The 27,364-nt window shown below is 40.7% G+C and overlaps 1 protein-coding gene across 4 annotated transcripts; it reads left to right on the top strand.

The window, feature by feature from the left end:
• Positions 1–27,364, top strand: cltcl1 (clathrin, heavy chain-like 1). Of its 4 annotated transcripts, XM_005738202.2 has the most exons (33): positions 1–279; positions 7,436–7,643; positions 8,212–8,214; positions 9,240–9,508; positions 10,934–11,095; positions 11,348–11,461; positions 11,551–11,724; positions 11,932–12,129; positions 12,457–12,657; positions 12,768–12,920; positions 13,047–13,169; positions 13,674–13,811; positions 13,904–14,068; positions 14,225–14,405; positions 14,500–14,663; positions 14,750–14,875; positions 14,985–15,127; positions 15,917–16,151; positions 16,235–16,357; positions 16,460–16,605; positions 16,689–16,872; positions 17,432–17,624; positions 17,712–17,869; positions 18,011–18,175; positions 19,593–19,868; positions 20,490–20,639; positions 20,732–20,863; positions 20,983–21,093; positions 21,602–21,772; positions 21,970–22,191; positions 22,847–22,873; positions 25,400–25,475; positions 25,883–27,364. In XM_005738202.2, exons 1-33 carry the CDS (start codon positions 238–240, stop codon positions 26,008–26,010), a joined length of 5,061 nt encoding a protein of 1,686 aa, XP_005738259.1. In that variant the 5' UTR covers positions 1–237; the 3' UTR covers positions 26,011–27,364. The 4 variants fall into 4 exon arrangements, with proteins under 4 accessions (XP_005738259.1, XP_005738260.1, XP_005738261.1 ...); XM_005738203.2 differs by lacking the exon at positions 8,212–8,214; XM_005738204.2 differs by lacking the exon at positions 22,847–22,873 and having other exon boundaries at positions 2–279.

Below are 27,364 nucleotides of genomic sequence, written 5' to 3'. Positions count from 1 at the left end.
TCTTAGCGGAGGTGCGGAGTTTTTTATTCAGGACTGGTGTAAGGGAGGCTACTGAATGGGAGCAGTCAGTGGATTCGTGTGATACCAACGCAAGCCACCCAGACTACCTACTACTGCCCATCAGTTTGACTTTTTGGGCATTTAGGGCACACAAAGAAGAACACCACCTTTATCCTCTTGTTGTCCCCTTCCCCTTTCCTTCCTCGCGGACTCTTCAGGCAGAGAAACCCTCCAGAAATGGCTCAGATACTGCCGATACGATTTCAGGAGCATCTGCAGGTAAGCAGACATACAGAAAGCCCTAAATTTAATCCCAGCTCCTTTCTTTTTGCGCCACTCCTCGCCCTTGTGAGTCCGCACACATACAGCACATGTCGCATTTAAATGGAATCTGAAAAAGGGCTGCGGGGTGGTGCTCAATATAGCTACAGGCCTAGTTCTCTCCTGCCGGGCAGATGATGACTTGTAAAAATTGAACAGTCAGATCGTACACAGCCCCAATGCGGACCGGTACGTGTGTGTGTGTGTGTGTGTGTGTGTGTGTGTGTGTATTGGGGGATACGCCGCAGTTTTTCCCGTTTAAGTTATAAACGACGCTGTCATTTTCACTGCGGTGTTTTGACACTTTGTGACAACTGAGCTCAGCTGTTCGCGCTACGTTGTATCTGAGAAATGAATGGCACTTGTTCTCAATCTTTGTTGCTGCCATGCTGTTGTCATGTCCTGCAGCCAAATACTCCCAGTTTCAGGAGCAAAAATCCCAACCAGTGTCTCTCAAAATGCCCAGCTTTTGCACACAGCTGGGCGTAACTGATAAAAATCACCGTAATGTGTTTCAAGTAACAACATGAAACTGTGCGCTTTATTTAGATCTTGGTCGTTGGATGTAGGTGTACAGGGGGATGTAAAAAGCGGTTATGTTTGGATTCACTCGGCAGTTGAATAAGTTCTGGAAACTGGCTCAATCAGTTGTAATGAAGCCGAAACGCATCATTCGATTGATATCTTGCCATGACCAAAACGCAATATGACATCTAGTTCTATAATGCAGCGTCAATATCATATTGATTTAATGTGTCTCCAAACTCATGCTGGTGATTATTTATTTTATTGTATTGGTTTTGTCTTGGGGAGCATCTGCACAGCTTCAAAGCAATTTGCATCAATATATCAGAGGAACTCAAGCCCCTCAGACTCTTGGTGGAGAAAACACACGCGGGTGCACACACACAACACAAATGCCCTTTTACAATCTGTGACAAGAAAAGAAAACAAGCAGCCAGTGATTTAGTCGTCTGTGGGGGAACAATTTGCACTATGGCCCCCTTTTTTTCCACTGCTATGGATTTTTAATCGCTGTCCCGTAGCAGCCCCAGTGCTTGGTGTCTTGCAGCCAGAAGAGAAACTTTGTGATGCACCCCTCCACCTCCCCTGGTCTGTAGCCTGTTGTTATGGTAACAGCAGGCAGTGAAATGGCCTTTCACTAAAAAAAAATAAAAGCTCAGAGTCCCAACCCCCCTTCTCTCTCCCTCTGCTCCCTTCCTCTGGCCAGTAGCCCCACTTTCTCAGCCAAAGATCCTTTATCCACTAAAAAACTGCCAGCCAAAAGAGCCTGCAGCCTAGCAGGCTCCTCTCCTCACTGACAGGAGCGGTACACTGCTGCTCACTGATGGAGCACAGTGCAGTACCTGGCAATGTCTGGTTATTAGTCCAGATTGCTCACAACAGCACAGACCTTTCCCTTTATACATGTCTTAAGAAAATCAGGCCTTGAGACGGCGATAAGCAGCCCGCAGCTTTATGTTTCACCTCTACCGTGAAATCCCAGCTCTGCTACAGTCGTATCTTCCTGTGAGTCTAGGTGGCTCCAGCAGAGTGAAAAATGCTTGGAATTTGCAAACCCAGGACTTTGGGCCTCAAGTTGTTTAGCTTTTTTTTTTTTTTTTTTTCCTTTCCTTGGCCTGGTATTTACAGCTCAGTGTCTGCAGTCTGGGCTGAGGTTCACAAGTGTAACATGGATTTCGATTTGTGATGAGGTACCAGCTTGTTGAGCTAGCACTTGCATAATATACAGAGTACAGCAAATGCCATAATATCCTGACTATTAAAACTGTTGTTTAAATGGGCCTGATTATGCTTTTTCTCATCTTCTGTCATGCATATACTATTTAAATGCTGATAACATGGCACAAGTTTCAGAAGAGGTCTGTGAATGTGCAGCTCCACCCACCTACTGTTCAAACCTTCAACCAGAGTAATGTTGAGATAAATGAGCATTAAAAAAATCGCTTTAATGTTCCTCTGTTTAGTGCAGACATATAAGATGAAGGACTGGGGTTTCTGTAGTGTTAAAGCCAGCTATGGATTACCTGCCTAACCTCACACTGTCACTAAGCTGTGGGGTAAATTCTCTTTACTTTGCTTTATGATTCTAGAACCATACTGTGCATGAGCATGGCAGAATCTGTCCTTAAATCAATGCAGTAATTGGTGGATCAGAGTTGGGTTCTGTGGATTATGATGGAGACAAAGATGAGGGACTGAGAATGGTCTGGTGAATTATGAAGGCGAGAGTCATTTACAGCTTTTGTGGCTCTTGTGCTGGCTGTCGGTGCAGCAGCCTACGTACTGTAGCAGCTTGTGTAAGTGCAAAGATTTCCCGCAGCTCTGAAGTGCCTGAAAATTGTCCTGTCTAGCTGAGTCGGGAGAAGTGAACCTGCTGTATTTGTACTAATGAAATGACGCCACCACGTCAAACCACCGGATGTGTTTGATAGACAACTGAGGTAAGCAGGCCCCCGTTTAAGCCTGGCAAATTGCATCAGGATAGGAAGCAGGATGACAGAACAGTCTAAGCGAGTCTAACAGGACACATCTGTGACCGCAGCAGTGGCTGGCAGGGACAAGGCTGAGCGTCTGTGTTCAGTCACCGGAATTCGATCATGAATGCATTGAAAGAGCAGTCATCCAACACATACAACACTCACATTGTGTCTTTCTGTAATTTCAAATGGGTCGTGAACTTTGAAATTTGGATTAACTACAAGTGTGGATTGTTCTACAATTCACACTAGAATCAGAGATAAATATCTGTGTGTTTATTCTGACTTGGAAGTTCGAATATTAATAGAATCCATTGCTACTTTAAGGTGTTCATGATCGCCATAGCTATATACTTTAGGTTTATTTATATAGGCACTATTCACACTAACACTTTACTCAAGGCACTTTATACTTCAAGGTAAAGATCCAACTAAATTGAGAGAAAATCCCAACAATCTGATGATCCCACATGAGCAAGCACTTTGCGACTGCAGGAAGGAAGACCTCCCTGATAACAGGAAGAAACCCTCTGGTAGACCATGGGTTAAGAAGGGTGCGACTGGTTTTGGGGGAGGGGACAAGAGGAGAGAAAGATGGAGAGACCAAGACAAAAAACAAACTCTGATTTCCTAAAATAAAAAATAAAGGCTACGCGCTTTGCGAGCAAGTTCCACTCCCCCCCCCCCCGCATTCTTCGATTTATTAAAAAAAAAGTGCTTGTGTAATCTCGTCATGAGCCCAAAACCATCAGCTGCTGATTCAACGTGTCAGTGCCTCAGCAAGATGTCCACCCAGCCTATGACTCACCAAATGCCGTCAATGCTGCTTCATCAGTTAAGATCTCCTGCCTTTTGTTACTGCGGTATTAACGTATTAATACGTTGCTTTTATTGTCTCATGTGTGCAGCGAAGATTGCTTAGAGGAGTCTGCAGTGTATCACTGGTTAGTATTTAAATGGATCACTGGAGACAGTAAGATGAAGCTGAAGTGGGTTTTTAGTCTGGCATATTCGACTAAGAATCAGCTGGGGGGGAGTGTTCTTACAGTGAGCCCTGAATCGTACTGTAAAATGTCAGAGGCCTGTGTTACTGGAACTAGAATCAACATACCTTGCTACCTCTTGGCCATTGTTCTTCATTTCTCGCAGGAGGCACATACATCACTCTGACTTCTCTTATTTACAATGGTTTGCTCCCTCTCTTCGTTGCCAACAGGATATTGGTCAGTGTCTTGAGCTCCTCCTTTCACTCCCAACCTTATCTTTTCCTCCATTATCTTTATTGTAACTTCCCTTCCCTCTGCTTCCAGAGATAGTTTTGGCAGTCTTGAAGAGATGCAGCATATGGCTCCATTCCTCCCCCAGGGCTTTTCTGTGGCCTTTACAAGATGCCTTAAACAATGAAAATATTATTATTCTCATCCTTTATTATTTAATCATTGGGACAATAAACATTAAAAAATGCCAACTGCATAATTAATTAATTAATTCTCTGGCTTAAAGAACTTGTTCCACGGTTAAGCAGCACTTGAATATTGATCTTTAATGAAATATTTGTCTCTTTATCATAAACTGCAAACATGCTTCAGTTAAAGTTGATTCTGTAATGTTGTGAAAGGGGAATTATGTTAATTTGCAGCTCCATATTTTTATTCTTGGACTTTCCTTGGACATTGGCACAACCCCAAAGGTGATCCTTTGCATGAAACAAGCTGCTTTAACGCCGTTTCTCTACTTTTAAAGCAGCTTTCTTATGATTGGCTGTCCCAAACAGAATGTATCTGGCTGTGGTTTGCGTTGCATTAACTGTTTAAGAATTACAGCCATTTTCATACATGGTGCCCAGTTTTCAGAGGCTCAATTTGTGCCTGATTAAGTGAGGTCAGTTTCCTCATTATTAGATGACAAATTAGGCAGACAAATGTTGAACTTTCATGTAGTTGCTTTTCACTGGAACTTTTAATAATAAGTCCAAAGAGATGTTGCTAAAACCAAAATAAGCCTATCAGAAACTGTTACGGCCCCTGGCCTTGGATGAAGTGAGGCTGCCTGCTTTATGCAAATTCGAGTGTGGCAACACGATTTGCTGCACAAAATTTTACGATTGGACATTGTTGATTTGTCCTGAAGTTTTACAATCTGGTACATTCTTAAAAAGAATGAACGCACTGACCAGCTCAAGAATTTCACAACATCTAACCAAGTCATGAGCACTCTCAAGCTGATGGAGGTACCATTGTTAAGATTTACAATCAAAACATGTCTTCATGAATGGAAATACAGGGTTTACAAAAAGGTGCAAAACACTGGTTACGCTTGAGAACATGAAAATGAAACCAAGATGAACTTGTACCAGAATAGTGGGAAGAGAAAAGTGTGGAGAATGAGGAGTCATACCTCATTTTCTATCAAACACGAGGATGGAGGCATTGTTATGGCATGGGCATGTATGGTTAGCAGTGGAACTGGGTTACTAGATGATGTGACTGCTGATAGAAACAGCAGGAGGAATTGTGAATTGTATAGGGATATACTCTCTGCTCACATTCATTCAAATGCAGCAAAACAGATTGGATGATACTTCATGGTGCAGATGGATAATGACCTGAAGCATATTGCAAAAGCAACCCAAGAGTTTCTCAAGGCAAAGAAATATGAAATTCTTCTTCAGTGACCAAGTCAGTCACTCGATCTCAACCCAGCAGAGCAGATTTTCAGTTGTTAAATACAAAACTGAAGGTAGAAAGATCCTCAAAGAAGAAGCAACTGAAGGTGGCTGCTGTAAAGGCCTGGCAGAGCATTTTAAGGGAAGAAACTGAATTTCGTGGTCTGTATCAGTTCTGTCTTTTGATTGGTCACAGGACTGTAGGTCTCGAAAACAACAACAAAATCTAAAAAGAAGCCAAAAAACTAACAACTGTGTTTGGTAATAACTACCCCCCCAAAAAAAAGTGACTAACCACTGTACACATGAAAATACTGATAAGCGTAGCCTATGCTAAAGCTAGCACCTGGTATAAGTAAAAATCTAAAAATATTTTGGATATAATTAATTAAGGATAATTCTATTTTTCTTTGGAAGCAGCCCCTCTGATCACTCCAGGCTGAACACTGCTGCATCCTTCCTGTTTTGGAGATGACATGATTTAAATGGCTCAGCGGTCATGATTTGTTTTCCTGCTCTATCAGCCAACTGCGAGATAGTACAGTCCTTGTGATGAGCATAAGGATTCCTTTCCGCTTGCCTCAGACTGCATAATGCAGTCAGTTCAGTCATCAGAGGGAGAGTGCATGTTTCTGTCTGTCCTCTCAGTTTAGTTAGTTTGACAATGTGTGCAGTAATTCCTCTATTCAACCAAACTGGACTTTTTCATGTTTATTAGTTTTGAGGCAAATGTGTGTGTTGTTGTGTTGACATGTTCTCATTAGGTTTGCTTTATTAAAATTTTCTAATGTGTTCTTGGTTTTAGTGAATCTCTTGTTGTTGTTTTTTTTTTTTTTTTGTTTGTTGTTTTTTTTAGTGGTAATTAAACTTTATTTACAGCTAGCTGCTTAAAATGATGATTAAATACACTGTCAAGGTCCAGTCGAGCTTTAATAAAATTAAGTATTAGAGATGTAATGATAAGTACAATGACAGCATTACTATTTATATCATAGGAAATTCTGGAAATTATTGTCAGCTTGTGTAAAATAAAGCTCTGTTTAGTTAACATCCAGCTGTGTGCCCACGCTTGTCCCCTGGCTCCATGTACCACTGACCAGACCTCCTGTATGGGAAAACGACCTTTAAGAGTATCCCTGGAAAACTTGAGCAGACCTGCTGCTATTTTAATCAAGTCCATGTTATGATCCATCGCTCACTACTTTCTCTTCCCCTAAAAAGCAAATGGCAGCTGCTCCCACATATATTTTCTCACCACATTTTAAGTTGTTTCAACAAAAGCATAGTATTAAAGCAGGAATATTGTGCTTGTGGCTGAGTTTTGCTTTCACAGCCCCAATTCTGTAAAAGTCGGGATGCTGTGTAAAAAATTAAAATAAAGAGAATGAAATGCAGTTCTGTTTTATAGCTTTATGTGTCACCTTATGCATATCTCTCACAAACTGGCCGCAGCTGTTCGCCTGTGAATGAGGATGGGCTCACTGACCAATAATTAATTTTTAAGTACTTTTATTACAAAATGTACTATACTGTGTATACTAAATATACATACAAAATGTGTCTGCCAGCTGAATGCAATTTTCTCTTATCTATGATACAGTCTATAATAATTAATGTACTACAGTGTATTTGCATTTATGTAGGCCTTTTCTAGTCGTACTGACCACTCAAAGTACTTTAAACTACAATTTCCAGTTAACTAACAGTGCTTACTAAAAAGTGTTGGGGGGGTTTTCAGGGTACAGGTTCCTGCTCATCTAGATGAAATGGGTAGCAAACAAACACATATATACTACTAGCTACAGCTCTGTCATCTGGTATACTTCTGATATATCATTAGCTCCTACCCTTTTTGTTTTTGTGTATATGTGAAGACATGTCTGTAAAATGGGGTAACATAATTAAGCTAAAGGTTCTCACTTTTATTTTCCTCAAAACTGTTTTTTAGCTGCAGAACCTGGGCGTAAACCCAGCCAACATTGGGTTCAGCTATCTGACGATGGAGTCGGACAAGTTCATCTGCATCCGTGAGAAGGTGGGCGAGCAGAACCAGGTGGTGATTGTGGACATGTCGGATCCCACCAACCCAATCAGGAGACCGATTTCTGCCGACAGTGCCATCATGAACCCCGCCAGCAAAGTCATCGCCCTCAAAGGTATGATGATGACGCATATAGAAATGACACAACACATTTAGGCAGCAGTGGCCAATAGATGAGAAATACTGTATTGTTCTGAGGCAAAAGAAAAAATCAAAACTGTTGGCTTTTATTACTGGTGGCCCTATATTAAGCGCAAAGTATTTTATTATTGTTTAAAGTCCCAGAATGAAGTCTGCATGGCCTCTGCACTGTTTATTTGCTTCTAGTTTTAACAGATTTAGCCGTTTACTAGAAATGCTGTGGGAAAGTCGCAGCAAAGATTAATGCCTGTCAATGTTGTAAATATGCCGAGTGCACTCACATCTATTACCCAGTGTAGTAAATTGGTTGTGAAAATTGATCGCCTGTCACTGAAACTAACCCTTAGAGCACAAACACAAGCGCTGATCAGGATGATTTGCTTATAATGCTTCTCTCTCTCCCTCCTCTCCCTTCCTCCCTCCCTCCTCTTTCTAAGCACAGTATTCCCTGTTTGCCCCTTTCCTTATGGTCTATCTTTGTCTTCTCATTCTTACCTGATTGACACTTTGCTTTTTCTCCTTTGCTTTCTGTCATTTCTCAGACGGTGAGTTGCTTTCTGTCTGTCTACCCGTCTGGCACGCTGTTGTGATGATACACTGGCCGCGTCTCTCTCATAAAAGCTATCCCCTGTATCCCTTTTAACTATGCACATCTATTTCGACCACTGATCAATCAAAACACAGACGGCTACAAGAAAGGCACCTCAGTATCACACGCACACCCACACTCCAGCCTAATCTTCTGGCAAATGCCCTACTTTTATGAGAATTGCACATGTGTTAGCATGACTTGTATGCTGGTAGATGTGTATGTGTGGTATGCATCATCAGATGTTATACAGTGAGAGGAGTCGGGGCACTCTTTGTGCACCTTTGCTCGCCTCTGTGAGCGTGTGCTAGCAGCCGTAATCAATGTTCAGATCTTTCCTTCCTGCACATAAGGGATGCCATTTATGTATCGTAAAGGCTCTGTGTTTGCAAGTTTGTACAGCAGCTCTAGTATTTACATGAGTCATGCATTACATCACCTGTTTGTTTTTCATTAAGTATTTTGGGTAAATGGAGGTTGTATCTGTGTTTAGTCAATTGTGACATTTTCAAAAGCTGCCGTCTGCTTTCTGTAGCTGCGGGTCAGGTCACTCAGTAAAGAGTGGTGCTTCCCTGGCTTACGAACAATATCGAGCAGTTCAGATATAATTTTTATTTGCTCTTTATTTCTGACACGAGTTTTGAACACTCGTGTCAGAAATCTCCCTCGGTTCCCCATTACACTGGTGCTCACAGCACGGAACAGTAGTTACATTAAAGAAAATCATCAAGTCTTGGCTGAAACTAGGTCTTCGCCACTCGAAATAATCAAAGGAACAAGCTATTAAAACGTTTCCTCAATGAATAAATAGTTCCAATTAAAAGTAGCTCTATTTATTTTCTGACTATTTCGAGGCAGACATGTTCATCTGCCGGTCTGTGTGTTACTCAGAACAGCTATTTAATTTGTTGTTTGGAGTTATTTGACGACTTCTTTCTTGCCTTTTTCGTCTCACTTCTCTGTTTCTTTACCGACCCTCAGCTGCCAAGACGCTGCAGATCTTCAACATTGAGATGAAGAGTAAGATGAAGGCTCACACCATGTCAGAGGAGGTCGTGTTCTGGAAGTGGATCTCTGTAAACACCGTGGCTTTGGTGACAGATACTGCCGTCTATCACTGGAGCATGGAGGGGGATTCCCAACCGACTAAAGTATTCGATCGGCACGCCAGTCTGGCCGGATGTCAGATCATTAACTACAGAACTGACGAACAACAGAAGTGGTTACTGCTGATAGGGATTTCTGCACAGGTATGAAAGCACAGATGATATAAACATTTTCTGTGAAAGGAATATTTATCTCTCCGATCCCTGTTTATAGCCTTATTGGACAAAAGATCACACAAAGAACACTTTATCTGAGGTCAACTTTTGTTCTCTTCACTGGGCTGGAAGGTTTTGGCTGTGAGCAGGTACACGCTGGAAAGCAAAATAATTGTTTTTACCACACTAAGTTTTGAAACCTTTAGCTATTGTGCGACAGTGAATTAGCTTTAAAAAAAAAAAAAAATCTGCATTCCTAACCAATGACTGGATCATCTACTTTCTACAGGAACCAATAAACTTGGAACTTCATCACTTCCCAGATTTGTTTGCTCACTGAAGGGGAGGATAAAGAGATCAAGCTGTTATGCCATTGTATTATGCCAATAAGGGTGTATAATGTCATTAAAAAAAAAAACACAATTTAGTCCACGAACACATAAAAGACACATTCTGAGAACAGTGGCATGAAATTCTAACAATTAAGCTTCCCAGAAATTTCTGCTGTAACCAGCCTCGCAGCATTTTATCCTTCTCTTACACAAAGAGTCTGTCATGGTTTGCAGCTGGAAAAGGGTAGAGTGCCTATTCCAGGTCAGAGTTGCTGTCCCAAGTGAAGGAGTCTACGTATCTCTGAGTCTTATTCACAAGTGAGGGGAGCAGGAGACTGACAGATGGATTGGTGATGAGGATGCTATTCTGGTCTGTTGTGGTAAACAGAGCTGAATGTAAAAGTGAAGCATTTACCAGTTGATCATCCCTACCCTCAGCTATGGTCACAAGCTTTTGGTAATAACTGAAGAATACAAGAAATACGTTTTGTCTGAAGGATCAAGCTGAGGTGGTTCTGATATCAGACTAGGATATTTCCTGTCCTCTGTTGGGCAAGGTGTTCTGGACATGTCATAGTGGGAGGAGATCAAAGAGTAGGACACGCTGCAAAGATGACATCTCTTTGCTCGCCTCAATGAGATGGAGGAGGCGGTTGGGGAGAGGGAGGTCTGGGCTTCTCTGCTTAGGTTGCTGCACCCTGTGACCTGCCCCTCAATAGGTGAAAGAAAAATGGATGGACAGATGTCTTTTTTTGCTGACTTGCTGAATCTCAATAAGAAAATCAATACACCACTCTTTTTCTGTTTTTCTAAAGGAGTCTGGATCTAGAGGACTATGTCAAAGTATGACAACATGCATACATATTTCAAAGTGAACTTGTTTTATATGTATATGTAAATCAAATAAGCAAACAGTTTGTTTACCCACATCTAACCAAATGCACAGATAATACCTACCATTTGTTCATACACATACAAACACACTGCCTGAATTTTAAACCTGTATCTTTGATCCTTAATGACTTGAACATATCAATTTTTTTCCCCCCACCCTTTTTTTTGCTTTTTCCTTGTCCTCCAGCAAAACCGTGTGGTCGGAGCAATGCAGCTGTACTCCGTTGACAGGAAAGTGTCCCAGCCCATCGAGGGCCACGCTGCTGCCTTCGGGGAGTTCAAAGTGGAGGGAAATGCCAAACCTTCCACTCTCTTCTGTTTTGCTGTGCGCTCACAGGCTGGGGGAAAGGTGAAGGCCATTCGAATGTACCCATGATGCTATCTGTGTTTTTAGCTGCTGAGCAAACTGCTTTGAAGTGCCTTGAAAGAGTAATGTTTATGTTAGAATCCTATGAAATAACTTTTATGCGTCATGCCTTTTGGTTAAAATTGAAGTTCCTATATGGTAGCATCAGGAAAGTTTATTAATGTACAAATCCTCAACTGTGATGTTCTTTTTGGTCTCATTTGCTGTACTGTTGTCTTGGTTTACTTCTACCAGTTACACATCATCGAAGTTGGTCAGCCAGCTGCAGGAAACCAGCCATTTGCTAAGAAAGCTGTGGATGTGTTTTTCCCACCAGAGGCCCAGACAGACTTTCCCGTTGCTATGCAGGTAAAGAAAATGAGGCTTCTTCTACTGTACTCTGCTCACCACATTATGGGTCACTCCTGAATGTTTCTCTTTCTAATTATTCTCCTCAGATTGGTAGTAAGCATGGCGTAATATACTTGATCACAAAGTATGGTTACATTCACCTGTACGACCTGGAGTCTGGAGTGTGTATTTACATGAACCGAATCAGTGCTGAGACCATCTTTGTAACTGCTCCTCACGAAGCCACTTCGGGAATCATTGGTGTCAATAAGAAGGGACAGGTGAGAAGCAAACGGGCAGTGAGTGTGTGCAGAACAAATTCCCAAGTGAAATGTTTATTCATAGTGGATAATTTGACTGTAATGTTTTGGCAAGCTATGCCTGGCAGACATTCTTAAGAAACTGGACTGTTAACTGGACACATTTCTTAAGTTTAGTTATTTTTACTGTGCAGTTCTTAATTATTATCCGTTCCTTTTTTATTATAGGTTTTGTCAGTATGTGTGGAAGAGGAGAACATTGTAAACTATGCCACCAACGTGCTGCAGAACCCTGATCTCGCCCTGAGGATAGCTGTCAGGTCAAACCTTGCTGGGGCAGAGGAGCTTTTTGCTAGGAAGTTCAACACTCTGTTTGCCCAGGGAAGTTACTCAGAGGCTGCGAAGGTTGCTGCATCAGCACCCAAGGTACGCCTGTCTCTGCTGCCATTTTGTCATTCTTGCCTATGCTAATATGAACCAGGTGTGGGTGAGAACTGCACAAGGAGTCTTGCATTTGCACAGAATCAAATTGTCAAATATTTTTCTGTTGGTGCTTAAAACTATGACAGTTACACACACTGTGATTCAGCACTGAAAAACGAAACCCAAACAGAATCCCGTGTATGTTCATGTGAAAACACGGCAATAAACATGAAGTTCTCCTTCAAAACATTTCATGGAATCTGCTTTTGTTTTGTTTTTTACTCTACGACTAATAATTCCTTCATTCTTTGATGTCTTTCCTCGCCTCAGGGTATCCTGCGAACAGCAGAAACCATCCGCAAGTTTCAGAGCGTCCCGGCCCAGCCGGGTCAAGCCTCTCCACTGCTGCAGTACTTTGGTATTCTTCTGGACCAGGGCCAGCTCAACAAGTTTGAGTCTCTGGAGCTGTGCAGGCCTGTCTTGCAACAGGGCCGCAAGCAACTACTGGAGAAATGGCTGAAAGAGGACAAGGTATAACTGGAGGATTAAAGAAATGAGGCAGATTTGTAGATATACATTTATTTTATTTATTTTACAGTGACCAGTGTAAGTGAAGTAGCTTTCCTCCTCTTGTGTTGTAGCTGGAGTGCTCAGAGGAGCTGGGAGACCTGGTGAAGGCCTCTGACCCCACTCTCGCTCTTAGTGTGTACCTCAGAGCAAATGTCCCCAACAAGGTCATTCAGTGCTTTGCAGAGACTGGCCAATTCCAGAAGATAGTGTTGTATGCTAAAAAGGTAATCGGAAGGCTTATTGTGTTTCCATTTAAATTTTGAGCATTGCACAAATGGCAGGCATGCAGTATGTTTATAGTATTGCATTGATGCTTGAAAGTGCATTTTTATCCTTCTGCGTTCGCGTAGGTGGGATATACCCCAGACTGGGTGTTTCTGCTGCGGAATGTGATGCGTGTGAATCCAGACCAGGGTCTGCAGTTTGCTCAGATGCTGGTCCAGGATGAGGAACCGCTGGCCAACATCAACCAGGTAAACCCGCACAAACGTGAACGCCTCTCTCACTGGAGACATCCTGCTTGTGTGCTCCCTTTAAAATGCATGTGCCTGTTTAGCCTTATACATGCACGCTAACGCACAAAGTGCCCAGTGTGGGAGCCTACATATGTGTTATTCCAGATGTGGCAGCAATGCCAGGAATTCACTGAGTCAGTCACCCTCTCCTCCCTTTAAAGCCACATCATCACTCCGCTCTGTCCTAATCTCAAACAGGGAAGATGATGACTTTATGAAAAGTGATGGTGTTAAGGCGACCTTTGCTTTTCGGATGTGAGCGTTTCATGTTTAAGGACATCTGCAAAACAGAAACATCTGGCTGCCGGGCCTGTGGTGTTTAATAGTGTGCAACTCAAGCCTTTGCATGCTAACTCAAATCATTGTTCACAGATGGTCTGAAATAAAATTTAAAAAAAAAAAAGAGAACTTTGTCTAGCTATTTGTGTTTTGACTGCTCTTTTCTCTCATGCTCTTTGGTAGATTGTTGATGTGTTTATGGAGGGTAGTCTGATCCAGCAGTGCACCTCTTTCCTATTGGATGCTTTAAAGAACAACCGCCCAGCAGAAGGTCACTTGCAGACACGTCTGCTTGAGATGAACCTAATACACGCCCCCCAGGTGAATGTTAATGTTCAGACTCTCCTGCAACCTTTTCTTTACTAATGTTAAATACAATGTGTTTGCTCATGTGTGCGTATGCGCTGTTTTAGGTAGCAGATGCAATCCTTGGGAACCAGATGTTCACGCACTATGACCGTGCCCATGTTGCTCAGCTGTGTGAGAAGGCAGGACTACTACAGAGAGCTCTTGAACACTACACTGACCTGTACGATATCAAACGAGCCGTGGTTCACACACATCTGCTCAACCCTGAGGTATGTAGAAGGGCAATGATGCCTGTATACTGCTCTCTTGGGAGCGGCTTCATTTTACTCTTTAATGTGTGAAAATGCTTCCTGAAATGACTCCTTTTTCCTCCGTGCTCAACATGTTGCTTTACTTTCTCCCCGTTTTTTCTTTTTTCTTTTTAGTGGCTGGTGAACTTTTTTGGCTCCTTGTCAGTTGAAGACTCTTTAGAGTGTTTAAGGGCCATGCTGTCGGCTAATATCAGGCAGAACCTGCAGCTGTGTGTCCAGGTAGCATCTAAATATCACGAACAGCTGGGAACTCAAGCGTTAGTGGAGCTTTTTGAATCCTTCAAGAGCTATGAAGGTAGGTGGAGTGGTTTTTCCTCATTTTCTGCAGGTTTGAATTCACACTAGATTAACTTAACCACCGTGTTGTTTCCCTCTCATATCTCTACAAGGCTTGTTTTACTTCCTTGGGTCGATTGTGAATTTCAGCCAAGAGCCCGATGTTCACTTTAAATACATCCAGGCTGCCTGTAAGACCGGCCAGATCAAAGAAGTGGAGAGAATCTGTAGAGAAAGCAACTGTTACGACCCAGACAGGGTTAAAAACTTTCTCAAGGTATAAAGATCCCCTAGCATATTTTTCTGATATTAGCATCTTCCAGAGTTAATTCATAATAAACCTCATGTTTCTTCTGCTTCTAGGAAGCAAAGCTAACGGACCAGCTTCCTCTTATCATTGTTTGTGATCGCTTTGACTTTGTCCACGACCTAGTTCTCTACCTTTACCGCAACAGTCTGCAGAAATACATTGAAATCTATGTACAGAAGGTAAGATCTACAGTTCGGGTGACTTTATACATAATCTGATTATTATCTAGTTATCGTTATCGAGCTGCATGATGCTTCTCTATTTTGAATCCTACCCACTTGCTTTCAGGTCAACCCCAGTCGTTTACCAGTGGTGATTGGAGGTTTATTGGATGTGGATTGTTCTGAGGATGTTATTAAGAACCTGATCATGGTGGTCAGAGGGCAGTTTTCCACTGATGAGCTGGTGGACGAGGTAGAGAAAAGGAACAGGTAAGACTAAAAGGTAAAACAATTTCCTGTCATCTCTTATAGCAGCTTCTGAAATGACCTGGCCTTTAATGCGCAGGTATCATGCTGGTTCATAAAAGCTGTTAAATCTAACTTCTGTAGGAATGAGTTTAAATGATAGATCAGAGTGCAAGCCATGTTTGCGGTTTTGCTGAACCACTTAGTTATGTGTGTTTTCCCCTCAAGTCATTGAAGGAAAAGAACAAATACTAACTTGAAAATTGTTTCTTTTCCAATAAACCTTGAGTTTAGTAAAGAATCATGATCTCCTTAGCTGATGCCTATAAATCCTTAAGCATTCACAAACAGGAGTGGAATACATGAATGTAAATATACAGACATTTATCTTTGTGTTTGCTCAGTGCATTCTTGTTAGTTTAATGCATACATGAAGTTGAAATTAATGTTTTAATTTAAACACCAAAGGTGATTTCTAGAGTGGATTCTCTGAGGTTGTCATTGTGTTTCATTGATACCTCAGTATCAACCATCAGAATAACTTTGTCTCATATAATGAAGCTATTTAGTCTGTATCAACAAAGGTGGAAGTGAGAAACCCTAAAACATGAATCAATCGGCCTGCTGAGTGGACAATGCTGCCATCTAGTCTTCTGGCTGTGCATTACATCACAGGAAAAAGCTACATTGTAGCATCATCTTAGAAATGTAATGTGTGCTTTTTACCAGTCCTTGCCATGAAATGAATTTTAAAAGCTTCTCCTAGGTATTATGTAATGAAGCTTTATATTAACGTACAGTTTCTGCTATCAGGTTGAAACTTCTGTTGCCATGGCTGGAGTCTCGTATCCATGAAGGATGTGAGGAGCCAGCTACCCATAACGCCCTGGCCAAGATCTACATTGACAGCAACAACACACCCGAGCGCTTCCTGAAGGAGAACCCGTTCTATGACAGCGCCGTGGTTGGACGCTACTGTGAGAAGAGAGACCCCCACCTGGCCTGTGTGGCTTATGAGAGAGGGCAGTGTGATCTAGACCTCATCAAAGTATGTAGATCACATTGTATGGCTTTAGTGTCATAGTTTAAATAATTATAATGAATGCATTTTAAACTATTTGTTCATGTCAGGTGTGCAATGAGAATTCATTATTTAAGAGTGAGGCTCGATATCTGGTACGGCGGAAAGATCCAGAGCTTTGGGCGACTGTGTTAGAAGAAAACAATCCTTTTAGAAGACAGCTCATCGACCAGGTATGGGATCCTCCACCTCTTCTTTTAAAGTAAAGCACGCAAACATGAATTGTATATATATATTTTTCTTTCAACATCTATTTTCGATTTTCCTCCTCTCAGGTGGTGCAGACAGCTCTGTCAGAAACCCAAGACCCAGAGGAGGTGTCGGTCACAGTGAAAGCCTTCATGACCGCAGACCTGCCCAATGAGCTGATTGAACTTCTGGAGAAAATCGTACTTGATAATTCAGTCTTCAGTGAACACAGGTACTTCAGGCTCACAGCTTATTCATGGTGATCATTTACGTGCAACCATTTTTCTAACATTTTTTTTTTTTTTTTTTTTGCAGAAACCTACAGAACTTGCTTATTTTGACAGCCATCAAGGCAGATCGCACTCGTGTGATGGAGTACATTAACAGGCTAGACAACTACGATGCTCCGGATATTGCAAACATCGCTATCAGCAACGAGCTCTTTGAAGAGGCGTTTGCCATTTTCAAGAAGTTTGATGTGAACACCTCAGCCATACAGGTAAAAACAAACCTAATCCTGCTAAAACTGCACTGATGCTGGAGGTCGAAGTTACAGTAAGCTAAAGTTACTAATCACAGAATCTTTTCTCTGTAAAAATGTACATTAATATGTGCATTTATTTTACTCAATTAAGTACAAATTTCCATTTCTTTTTGTAAAAGAATTTGTTGTGACATTTGTAGTTGGGGATGTTTATATTTCATGTGTCAGGGTATACCTCATCTCACGACCTGTAAGAACTGGCATAATCTCCCAGGCTCTCCTACCAAAGTTAGAAAAACATTTAAGAAAATCAATGGATTAATGAATGAATTGATATTTACCTTTCCTAAATCCGGGCCATTAAAAGTACTTGTGGGTAAGCCCTTTAATTAAACTAACAAAGTCATTTGCCAATGATAGCAGGTTTCATCAGTTTCTCTTAATCACTGTGAATTTAGCACAATAGTGAAAACGAACGAGCCTTAAAAATGCTAGTCCTATTGTTTTATCTCATGTTGGCTCATAGAATATAGCCATCTCTTGTTTATTTATTTTTTATTTTGTATCCCTCTAGGTACTGATAGAGCACATAGGGAACTTAGACCGTGCCTATGAGTTTGCGGAGCGCTGTAATGAGCCTGCTGTGTGGAGTCAGTTAGCAAGAGCCCAGCTGCACAGAGACCTGGTCAAGGAAGCCATTGATTCATACATAAAAGCCGTTGACCCGTCAGCGTACATGGAGGTGGTCAACGCAGCCAGCAAGAACAGTACGTTTTTGATTTACAGGTAAAACATGCTAATGGTGTTTATCAGTCTTGGGTCTGAGCTGATCTGTAGTGTGTTGCTGTTTCTAGATAACTGGGAGGATTTGGTGAAGTTTCTACAGATGGCTCGGAAGAAAGCCAGAGAGTCTTACGTGGAAACGGAGCTGATCTTTGCTTTAGCTAAAACTAACCGTCTGGCTGAGCTGGAAGAATTTGTCAGCGGGCCCAACAATGCTCACATACAGCAGGTAAAAAAAAAAAAAAAACAACAACAAAAGTTCCAGCTGTAGTGTTAAAGAGATGTGTAGCTGTTGCAGAATGTGCTTTTTGCTCTTTGCCAGAAAATGATTGCTATCTATATATTCATCATCTGATCTCTACCTCTCCAGGTGGGCGATAGATGTTATGAGGAGGGTATGTACGAAGCAGCCAAACTTTTGTATAACAATGTGTCCAACTTTGCTCGACTTGCATCCACATTAGTCCACCTGGGAGAGTACCAGGCAGCTGTGGACAGCGCCAGGAAAGCCAACAGCACACGGACATGGAAGGAGGTAACAGGCGCAAAAACACCTCTGCGCACCAAGAATTTGACTATGAAATAATCTGACTCTTAATCTATTATCATATTATAGGGTAAATTACCACCTTTAACTGGGCTTAAACTTAATTTAAATTTTGTGCACACACTATTAAAACAGATTGCACGTTACGGTGGCAGTCTGCTGCTATGTAGGAGTTAATATAGTAGGTGTGTTTAACTTTTAAGTGCCATTCATGTCAGGATCTACGTCATAATTATTTCTGGAGTGTCTGATTCATCTGATTTGTCTCTCAGCAAAATGATAATGTATGGATTCGTGAGCAGCCATGGATTGCACATGGCTGCTATAGCCTGTTGTTTGTGCTCATTAATTAATTATTTATTCTATTTAATAAGGAGAACGCAGTATAATGGATATCAGTGCCAGATTTGATGAAAATGGCTAATTTGCATCTGTACCCCAAACCAGGGAATTAAAAAAAGAGAAACATTGACACCTGATTATTGCATATTTGTATATAGCAATTTTATTTATATAGAACATTTCATTACATGCAAACTCCGCATGCTAAGTTTACAGTGTTTTAAGGCAGTGCATGTGTAGAAAGCACACATTTAAAAAAGAAAAAGGACAAAATGCAGAGAGAGACAAACCAAAAAAACCAGATTAAAAATACTGCCTTGGTTTGTTCCTTGTCTGAGGTGCATCACAGCTTGTCCAAACGTGTTGCACCCCTTTAGATTTTCTAGTACAATTACAGGTCTCCGCTTTGTCTGATTAATTTAAAAGACATGGGGAAACAATGCCGTAATTCTATACTGAGCATAACTGAATCAATATAGTGGCGAATTACAAGAGTAGTCATTTCAAGGCGCTTTATTTTTATGACATTACAGACAGAAGCCCCAATGATCACACGGTTCCTTACAAGCAAGAGAGATGGATGGTAAACAAAAACGGGACAAAACAAAATGTCAGTGACATGCAATAGTGGATATAAATATAAATAGTGCTTATAAATGCATGGGGAAAAAACAGAAAGGAAAGTGAGGGAGAGAAACGCACTATGGCTACCCAGCAGTCTGAGCCTGTCATAAACAAGATTTATAAAACTACTTAATAAAACTTAATTTAACAGCTTTTTTAAAATTTTTATTTTATTATTAGTTTTGTTTTATTTCTGTGGATATAAGATTGAAATTGAGTGATTTTCTTGCTGCAGTTTTTATGTTATTATTACAGCTTTTAATTCAGGTCACCTCAGTGTTTCTAATATAGTCACTTTATGTAAAAAATGACAGATTCTTGATGATTAGAGGATTACACGAAAAGGTAGCAAAACACAGGATATGATGATATGAATGATAGAAGTGGTCCTCTGTTTATCGTTGGCTATCTCCAGTTTCATGCATTAATTTCTTTTCAGGTATGTTTTGCATGCGTGGACGGCGAAGAGTTTCGTCTGGCACAAATCTGTGGCCTTCACATTGTGATCCATGCTGACGAGCTGGAGGACCTTATCAGCTACTACCAGGACCGCGGGTACTTTGAGGAACTCATTGCTCTGCTCGAGGCTGCTTTGGGTCTGGAGCGGGCCCATATGGGTATGTTCACCGAGCTCGCCATCCTGTACTCAAAGTTCAAACCTCAGAAGATGAGGGAGCACCTGGAGCTCTTCTGGTCCAGAGTCAACATCCCAAAGGTAGAGTGTTTCTGTTACTATGTGTGCGCGTTTGCCCGTTTCAAAACTGTTCTTTCTTTTGTCAGATCAAAGAGGTTGCTTGTGTGCCATGAAATCTTTTGATTCATTACTCAGTGAACATTTCTGCTTCTCATCAGCGCCATGAAAAAGGAGGCAGACAGAAAATTAATTGACTTGTTTTTCTGTCTTTTACAGCTAGTTCTTTACTGACACATTTCTGGTGACTTGCAGTAATTAAACTTTCATTTACCAGCTTTATGCAACTGTTTGTCATCTTGCCCTCAAATAACCTTTTAAAAACTTTAAATATCTTTTTTTAAAAATGGTTAAAAGCATGAAATACTATTTTATTTTAATATTTTGCTAATTTCAAAAGATGTGTATTAATACATCTATATAAATGGTTAAAAAATAATTGTTTTGATATGAATATTTGTGTGTGTGTGTGTGTGTGTGTGTGTGTTCCCCCCTCCCTCTCAAAAAGAGTAGGTTACATAAAAAATAAATCATCTATTTGATGTCAGCCTTTCAAAGCTTCAAGACATTTTACTTCAAATATATCGAATCTATTAGACCAGCCAAACAAATCTCTGACAGTAATGAATGTTTTCTGTCTACCAGGTTCTTCGTGCTGCAGAGCAGTCTCATTTATGGGCAGAGTTGGTTTTCCTTTACGATAAATACGAGGAGTATGACAACGCTGTCATCACTATGATGAGTCATCTGACTGACGCATGGAAAGAAGGGCTTTTTAAAGATATTATTGCAAAGGTAAACACGGCTATTTTTAAATGTTTATTATTTTCACAAACTGCTTACATGATCATTTGATCACTTCTTGTGTTTTTTCTTTTATCCTTTAGGTTGCCAACGTGGAGCTCTACTATAAGTCTCTATCCTTCTATCTGGATTACAAACCCCTCCTACTGAATGATCTGCTGACCATTTTGTCTCCTCGGTTGGACCACAGCCGGGCTGTCATCTTTTTTAGCAAGGTAACAACCAGCATGGCCAGCCTCACTTTTTAAAACGTATATTAAATAAAATGTGTTTTTCTAAATAAACTTGACCCATTGCTGATATGGTGTGACATGGGTTGCTTTTTCTCTCTTAGATGAACCAGCTGAAGTTGGTCAAGCCTTACTTGAGGTCTGTGCAGAATCACAATAACAAGTCTGTCAATGAAGCTCTTAACAACCTGCTTACAGAGGAGGAAGACTACCAGGTTTGCCAGCCCGCTCTGTGACTTATATTGATCACAACACGTGATGTAAAACACAAAGAGCTCAAATATGTGACCTATTTGTTGCCATTTTTTGTCGCTTTTGTATTATTTACTGTGTTGTAAGCATTATTTACATTTTTTTTAGACATTCAAACAAGTATGGCAATCAAATGCTACAAAGCTAAAAAAAAAAAAGAGTAATATCTGTGTAAAGAAAGTCATATGGATATAACCTATGGCCTGGCTGTAAATCGCAGGTGATTTTCTAGCCCCTCTCGTAGCCACTGATAGCAGCGGTTCCAATTTTAGACGTAGCAATTTTGTTTTGCTGTGATGACTCCTGCTTTTTCACACCAGCACCAGTCTCTTTATGTTGAAATCCACAGAGCCAGTTATGGATTGAGGATAGACATCATACTGGTGTAAATGGGTACAGGAAGCAGTGCCCAGGACGCTGTTACCTCTGGATCTCAAATGCAATGCATTTCTATCCGTGTATCATCCACAGGGATTGAGAGCCTCCATTGATGCTTATGACAACTTTGACACCATCGGGTTGGCTCAGAGGTTAGAAAAGCATGAACTGATTGAGTTCAGGCGTATTGCTGCTTATTTGTATAAGGGCAACAACCGCTGGAGACAGAGCGTGGAGCTTTGCAAGAAGGACAAGCTATACAAGGTAATGAAAAAATAATAGAAAAGCTCTTAAAAATACAGGAGACTTTTAAAAGGTTCCATTTCCTCAATGTACCTATAGATGGCAGTGTTTGTTTACTTCACAGGAATGATTCTTTTGGCTAATTTCTCACACTTGAAGATAAAGGATTTTATCTTTCACTCAGCCATGTGAATGAGATACATTTTTGTCTCTTCTAGGATGCCATGCTGTATGCAGCGGAGTCTAAGGATGCTGAGCTGGCAGAGACTTTACTCCAGTGGTTCCTAGAGGAGGGCAGGAAGGAGTGCTTTGCTGCCTGCCTGTTTGCCTCCTATGATCTCCTGCACCCTGACGTGGTGCTGGAGCTGGCCTGGAGGCACAACATAATGGACTTTGCCATGCCGTACTTTATCCAGGTCATGAGAGAGTACCTCACGAAGGTTGGTGCTGACAATCAACACCAGGAGTTTGTTTGATGTCAGCTTTACCACTAAAATAGATTTCACTATTGTGTAATTTTAAGAAGAATATGTGGTGTTGGTGATGTAATATGTCTGTGATTTCTGAGAAACAGGTCAAACATATATGGTGAGACAAGAAGGCAGAGACTAAGGCCTTAAGTAATAATATTTAAAGGGACAGTTCAGCCCATTTTTTTTCCCTCTGGCCTGCAGTGCTGTTTGTCCATCTATATTAGCCGGTGTAGTTTGCTCAGCAGAAGATAATTTCCTATATGAAAGTGCTCACAACAAGATTTGTGCAATTATTTTGTGCAACTAGGTCAATACTTCTGGGAAAAGGCGTTAATGTCGAGTTTGTTGTATGAAAATTTTTTTTGGCACTTTAAGAACCACAAGACACTAAAAGTGTCATTTAGTTCTGTTACATTCAAGCCTTCAAGCGACGATGTCACCACAGCTTGTATTTCCAAAACCATGCAAAATCCATCAAAACGATCTAGATGGATTAAAAAAAAAAAAAAAAAAAATCACTACAAGCCAGAGTGAAACATGTAAATCTTCATAATGACCTTTAAGTATATTTGCCAGTGCTACCTGCAGATATGTGAGGTCATGTCTTTGGGTTCTTTTCCAGGTTGATGAGTTTGCAGCGAAGGTGACGGTCTCTGGCCCTTTTTATTTAAAAAAATTCTCTTCTGTGTTCTGTCTGTCTGTTTTTCCTGTAACTTATCTCTTAGGTTTCTGATGTAGGAACCTAGCATGGACTGTAGATTGAATTTGGCCTAACTAGGTCTGGTCCTGGAGAACTGTAGTAGTGTGCAGGCTTTTGTTCCACTTGTGCCAGTACATGTTCAGATTAAGCAGGTTTTCCTCCAGTGAGCCCTAATCTTAGTTATTTATTTCTCTTGGTTTTTAGCCATTTGACACAAGTTCATGAGAAATAAAAATAAATAGACACAACTACTTTTCAGTGAAAACATTAATAAAACATCTGGCTAAATGTGGCAGTAGTATATGAGTTAGACCAGGTGAAATGACCATTTTTAACCTCCTCTTATTCCAAAGTGTATTTTAGAGCCTAAATAATAATGACTTAGTGACATTGACGCAAATCTGATGCAACAGAGATGAAACATAACAATTTTTAATGGATAATGTTTACTGGTTAAAGTTAAGAGTGACTATTATAATTGAGTATATAGTCTTCATCTTAATTTTGGGTAAATATGCAGCAGTAAAGGGACGTTTGGTAGATTATAAAGTGTTTTCTAGCTGTCAAGTGCAAGAAGGTAAATGTAGTCTAAAACAAAAACTCTGGAGCCAAGGCCTGTACACTATTTTTTTTTTTCTTCTTCAGCACCAGGATTAGCCTGTCCTGGCCTAACGGATACCTCTAACTTTTCTCTCTCTTGGGGCTGCATCTTGTGTCAAGTGGCATTTTTAAAGCCTTGAAACGCTGTGATCTTTCCATCTGACAGAGGCTTTTTGAAAGCCCAGAAAAGAAGACAATCACAGAGAAAAAGCTGCTTTGGCTTTAGACTTGCTCGATGCACCCCCATGTTTCTAACTAAAGGTCACTTTGTTTTAGTTTTTATTGTTGAAATTAGTGCAGGGCTGCAAACAATAACCTCAAAGGTTATGTAGTGCCCTTTCCTCAGTTTGTGGAAGTCTTTTCAGTTAGTTTTAGTTTTTCAGTTTAGGTTTGTTGTAGGTAAACCTTTGGTACTGGTCAAACAGGTTGGGGTGGAATCTAACAGCCAGTTTGAGCAGCTAATCGGGTAGAGAAATCCCAACCCCGCCTCACATGAAGTAGTTCAGTACATACATGTTAAACAGGCAGCTTACCCCAGTGATACCATTGTATATGCAAATATCATGTTCTTTTCTCTACACCTTTGTCCCAACTTTTTAAGAAATGTTTATTTCTTTAATTCTGACTCAACATGACTCTGCGCTGACCGAGCTTCAATTATAAACCTTCAGTATTCAGCCTTCTCCACAGTTAAAGCACAGTGCCTGATTACTCCTTTGCACTTAGGGATTAGGATTAGTGCTACAAACAATTCACAATTACTGTACGCCTGGCAAGGGATGAGCTTGACCTGCGAGCCCTTAGCTTGATTTTTAGGCCAGCAGTGATAAACACTCAGTCAGGAGGGTCTGCTTGCAGCTGTGATCAGGTGCACGTTGAAGTTGTGACTGCCACTTAATCTTGTAGCACTTTTTTAATGGCACAAAATTGGAATTTAGAAACGTACTGTTTAGCTTTTGCTCTCCTTGTATTCAAATATTTCTTTAACCTTAAACCTTACCTTAATTCTTCTTTTTAAAGGGTCAATTTTACACAAATCACTAAAATAAAATATCAAAATTAAATAAAATCAACCTGCTGGTGTCGAGTTGTGATGCAATTTTGGATTTGTTGCTGCTCTGTTGGATTGATGTTAATCTGCTTTTCTTCCTGGTGCATAAAGCACTTAGCTTTTAGAAAATTAGCACCTTTCCAAATTTGTCATTGTTCATTGTTATCTGGAATTCATAATATGCAGACCATGTAAAGACTTTTTTTTTTTTTTTTTTTTTAAGGGCAAATTATTTACTGGTGAATATAAAAAATAAACAACAGCTTTGAGTCACAGATGGTATTTGAATGAAAGATGGTATATTAAAGCTCAGAGCAGAACCTGTTGGATTGTGGTGATAGCAGGAGTGTCACAAGTCATTTGATGCTACTAGATGTGATAAAAGGTTAAATGGTTTTATTTAATGTGATTTGGGTAAACTGACCCTTAAATTTTCATTTAACATTTTTACTGCAAGCTTTATTAGAAATTCTCACCAAACCTGCATGGCATCTTCTCACCTTTAGCTGCACTGTGAAGTGGTGATTGTAGTTTTGTCTTTCACAGATGAAGATCATATATCTTCTGTAACTGCTTGTGTTTGTCGGTGTTTATTAATTTGATGTGGGATAAGCCTTAGTGTATTTTTAAAGCTCAGGTATTAGAGTGTATGTTGTAATTTGCAAAGTTTTTGCCAAAAATCTATGAAATATGAAAAACAGATTGAGCCAACTTGAGCTTATATACTTTCTGCACGATACCTAGAATTCATAAACTCAGACTTTCTTTCAACAGTAAGCGTGTGAGTGATGTCTAATCCGTCCTCTCTTCTTTGTTGCCCTCAGGTGGACAAACTGGAGGAGGCCGAAAGCCAAAGAAAAACTGAAGAGGAAGTGACAGAACCTCAGCCGATGGTGTTCGGTAGGTTTACAGGCAGAACAGCTCACTGAGGGATGAACATTGTTGTTCCTGGATAAAGTAAATGATTTCCCCAAATGAAGCTTGGGCTATACTTTACAATGATATAATCTAGCTGATTAGTTTACCCATAATAAGTGGACACGCTTGCATTTTCTGTTATTATCTGAAACCAGCAGCAGCTGTTGCTGTGCAATTAGCTTTACACCGCCAAAAGAATTACAGGCTCATTGAGCAGCACATAAAGAAAACCTAAGTGGGGGAAAAAAAAAAGAAAAGCCCCATAATTTTGTTTGATATAGAACAAACAAATTTAGCAGTTCAACAAAACAGTCCAGTCATGTGTACTTTCTTATAAAGACGGGGGAAATTTTTATTTTGTCTGTGTTTGTTTTTGTTTATGTGATCAGGTCAGCAGCTGATGTTGACTGCCTCTCCTTCTCCAGTGGCTACCCAGCCAGCGTATCCTGGCTACGGTTACCCTCCCGCTGCTGCCGCAGGCTACCCCGCTCAGCCCGCTTACGGCTTCAGCATGTAGATCCGCCAACTCGTCCTTCTCCTCCACCCCTCTACCCTACACACATCCACCCACCCTGAACCACACTGCTGCTCTGGGTTTCAACTGGCTGACTGGTGGCGTACAGCCTCCTGAAATTTCGCTGGGCCTTCATTTCCCAGTGAGGCTCCACGTGAATTCACAGAAACTGCAATTGAAACTTTGTCTGTAGTTTTTCCACACCCACTTTAGAAGGGTGGCATCAAGTCTGTCGGACCCCCCCCCCCCTGTTGTATTTTCCACTCAGACATTATAACTGCATCACTGATCTACACGGCATGAAGTCACCTCTCAGCTCCTTAGAGGTATTAGCATACTGAAGATAACATTAGTTGCGCCAAACCACTCTGTCATGTTGCTGTTCCATGTAGACTTTATTAACCATAGAGCAGCTTTTTTTTTCTGGTTTTTTTTTTCTTTTTAATTTTAGCACTGAAGAAGAGACTTTACTGCAGAGTTCAGGGGTACCTTACTCCTAAAGCACTGTCACAGCCTTACACATTCTGATGAGGCGGCAAAACGGGCTCATTTGTTCATGTTTAATTTTGCAACTGTCTCATGTTCTGATTAGAAAGACAGTTACTGTGCAATAGTTTTATTTGTCCTTTCACAACAGGTACAAATTGTTTGCTGTATTATGGACTAAGAACACTTGTTTTATGAGGTTACAGTCTCTGTGTGCGTATGTGTGTGTGTGGGAGTATGCGTGTAGCCTCTAAAGCCTTTGGGGGTTTCGTCACCAAAATCAAGACACACTCAATGATATCTCCACTCCTTTGCAGCTGCAAACCTTTTGCTGGGTCAGAGCGGTTGATCTCATCAGTCGACTTTTTGGAGTTTCAGTAACAGTTGTGGCAAAAAGGCTGAAAGAAAGCAGGTGAAAACGGAAAGGCGAATTGTAGACTGTGCATGTGCTGCCAAACTATAATGCTGCAACCAGGAGCACAATTTTCATGTTACACTCAAGTATATGAAGTATTACTAATGTTGAGTAAAAAAAACCCAGTTATGTATGATGAAACTTTCTGATCCAACTAATGAAAAAAACAAACAAAAGTGTGGCGAAGCTCCAACACACTCAAGATGAAAACAGGGGAATGTTAGCTCACGTCCTGGTGCCGGCTGGTTCAAGTGTCATTATTGTACTGAAAACAGTGTATAATTTAAATATATTGAAATACCTAACTAATCAAAGTATTATGGAATATGTATTGTCTATAGTGTGTTGTTGTAGTCTTAAAAAGCATAATGATTTTTGTAAGAAAATGACAAAATGCAAAAACAGCAGATGAATAAATGCCAAAATCTTGAGGTAAGGCTGCTCAAGGTAACAAAA

The sequence above is a fragment of the Pundamilia nyererei genome, unplaced genomic scaffold, assembly GCF_000239375.1.
Source record: "Pundamilia nyererei isolate P.nyererei 1_Seehausen unplaced genomic scaffold, PunNye1.0 scaffold00082, whole genome shotgun sequence".
Lineage (NCBI taxonomy): Eukaryota > Metazoa > Chordata > Actinopteri > Cichliformes > Cichlidae > Pundamilia > Pundamilia nyererei.
Note: the sequence above shows the minus strand (reverse complement) of the source record. Positions and strands in the feature narration are given on the sequence as shown.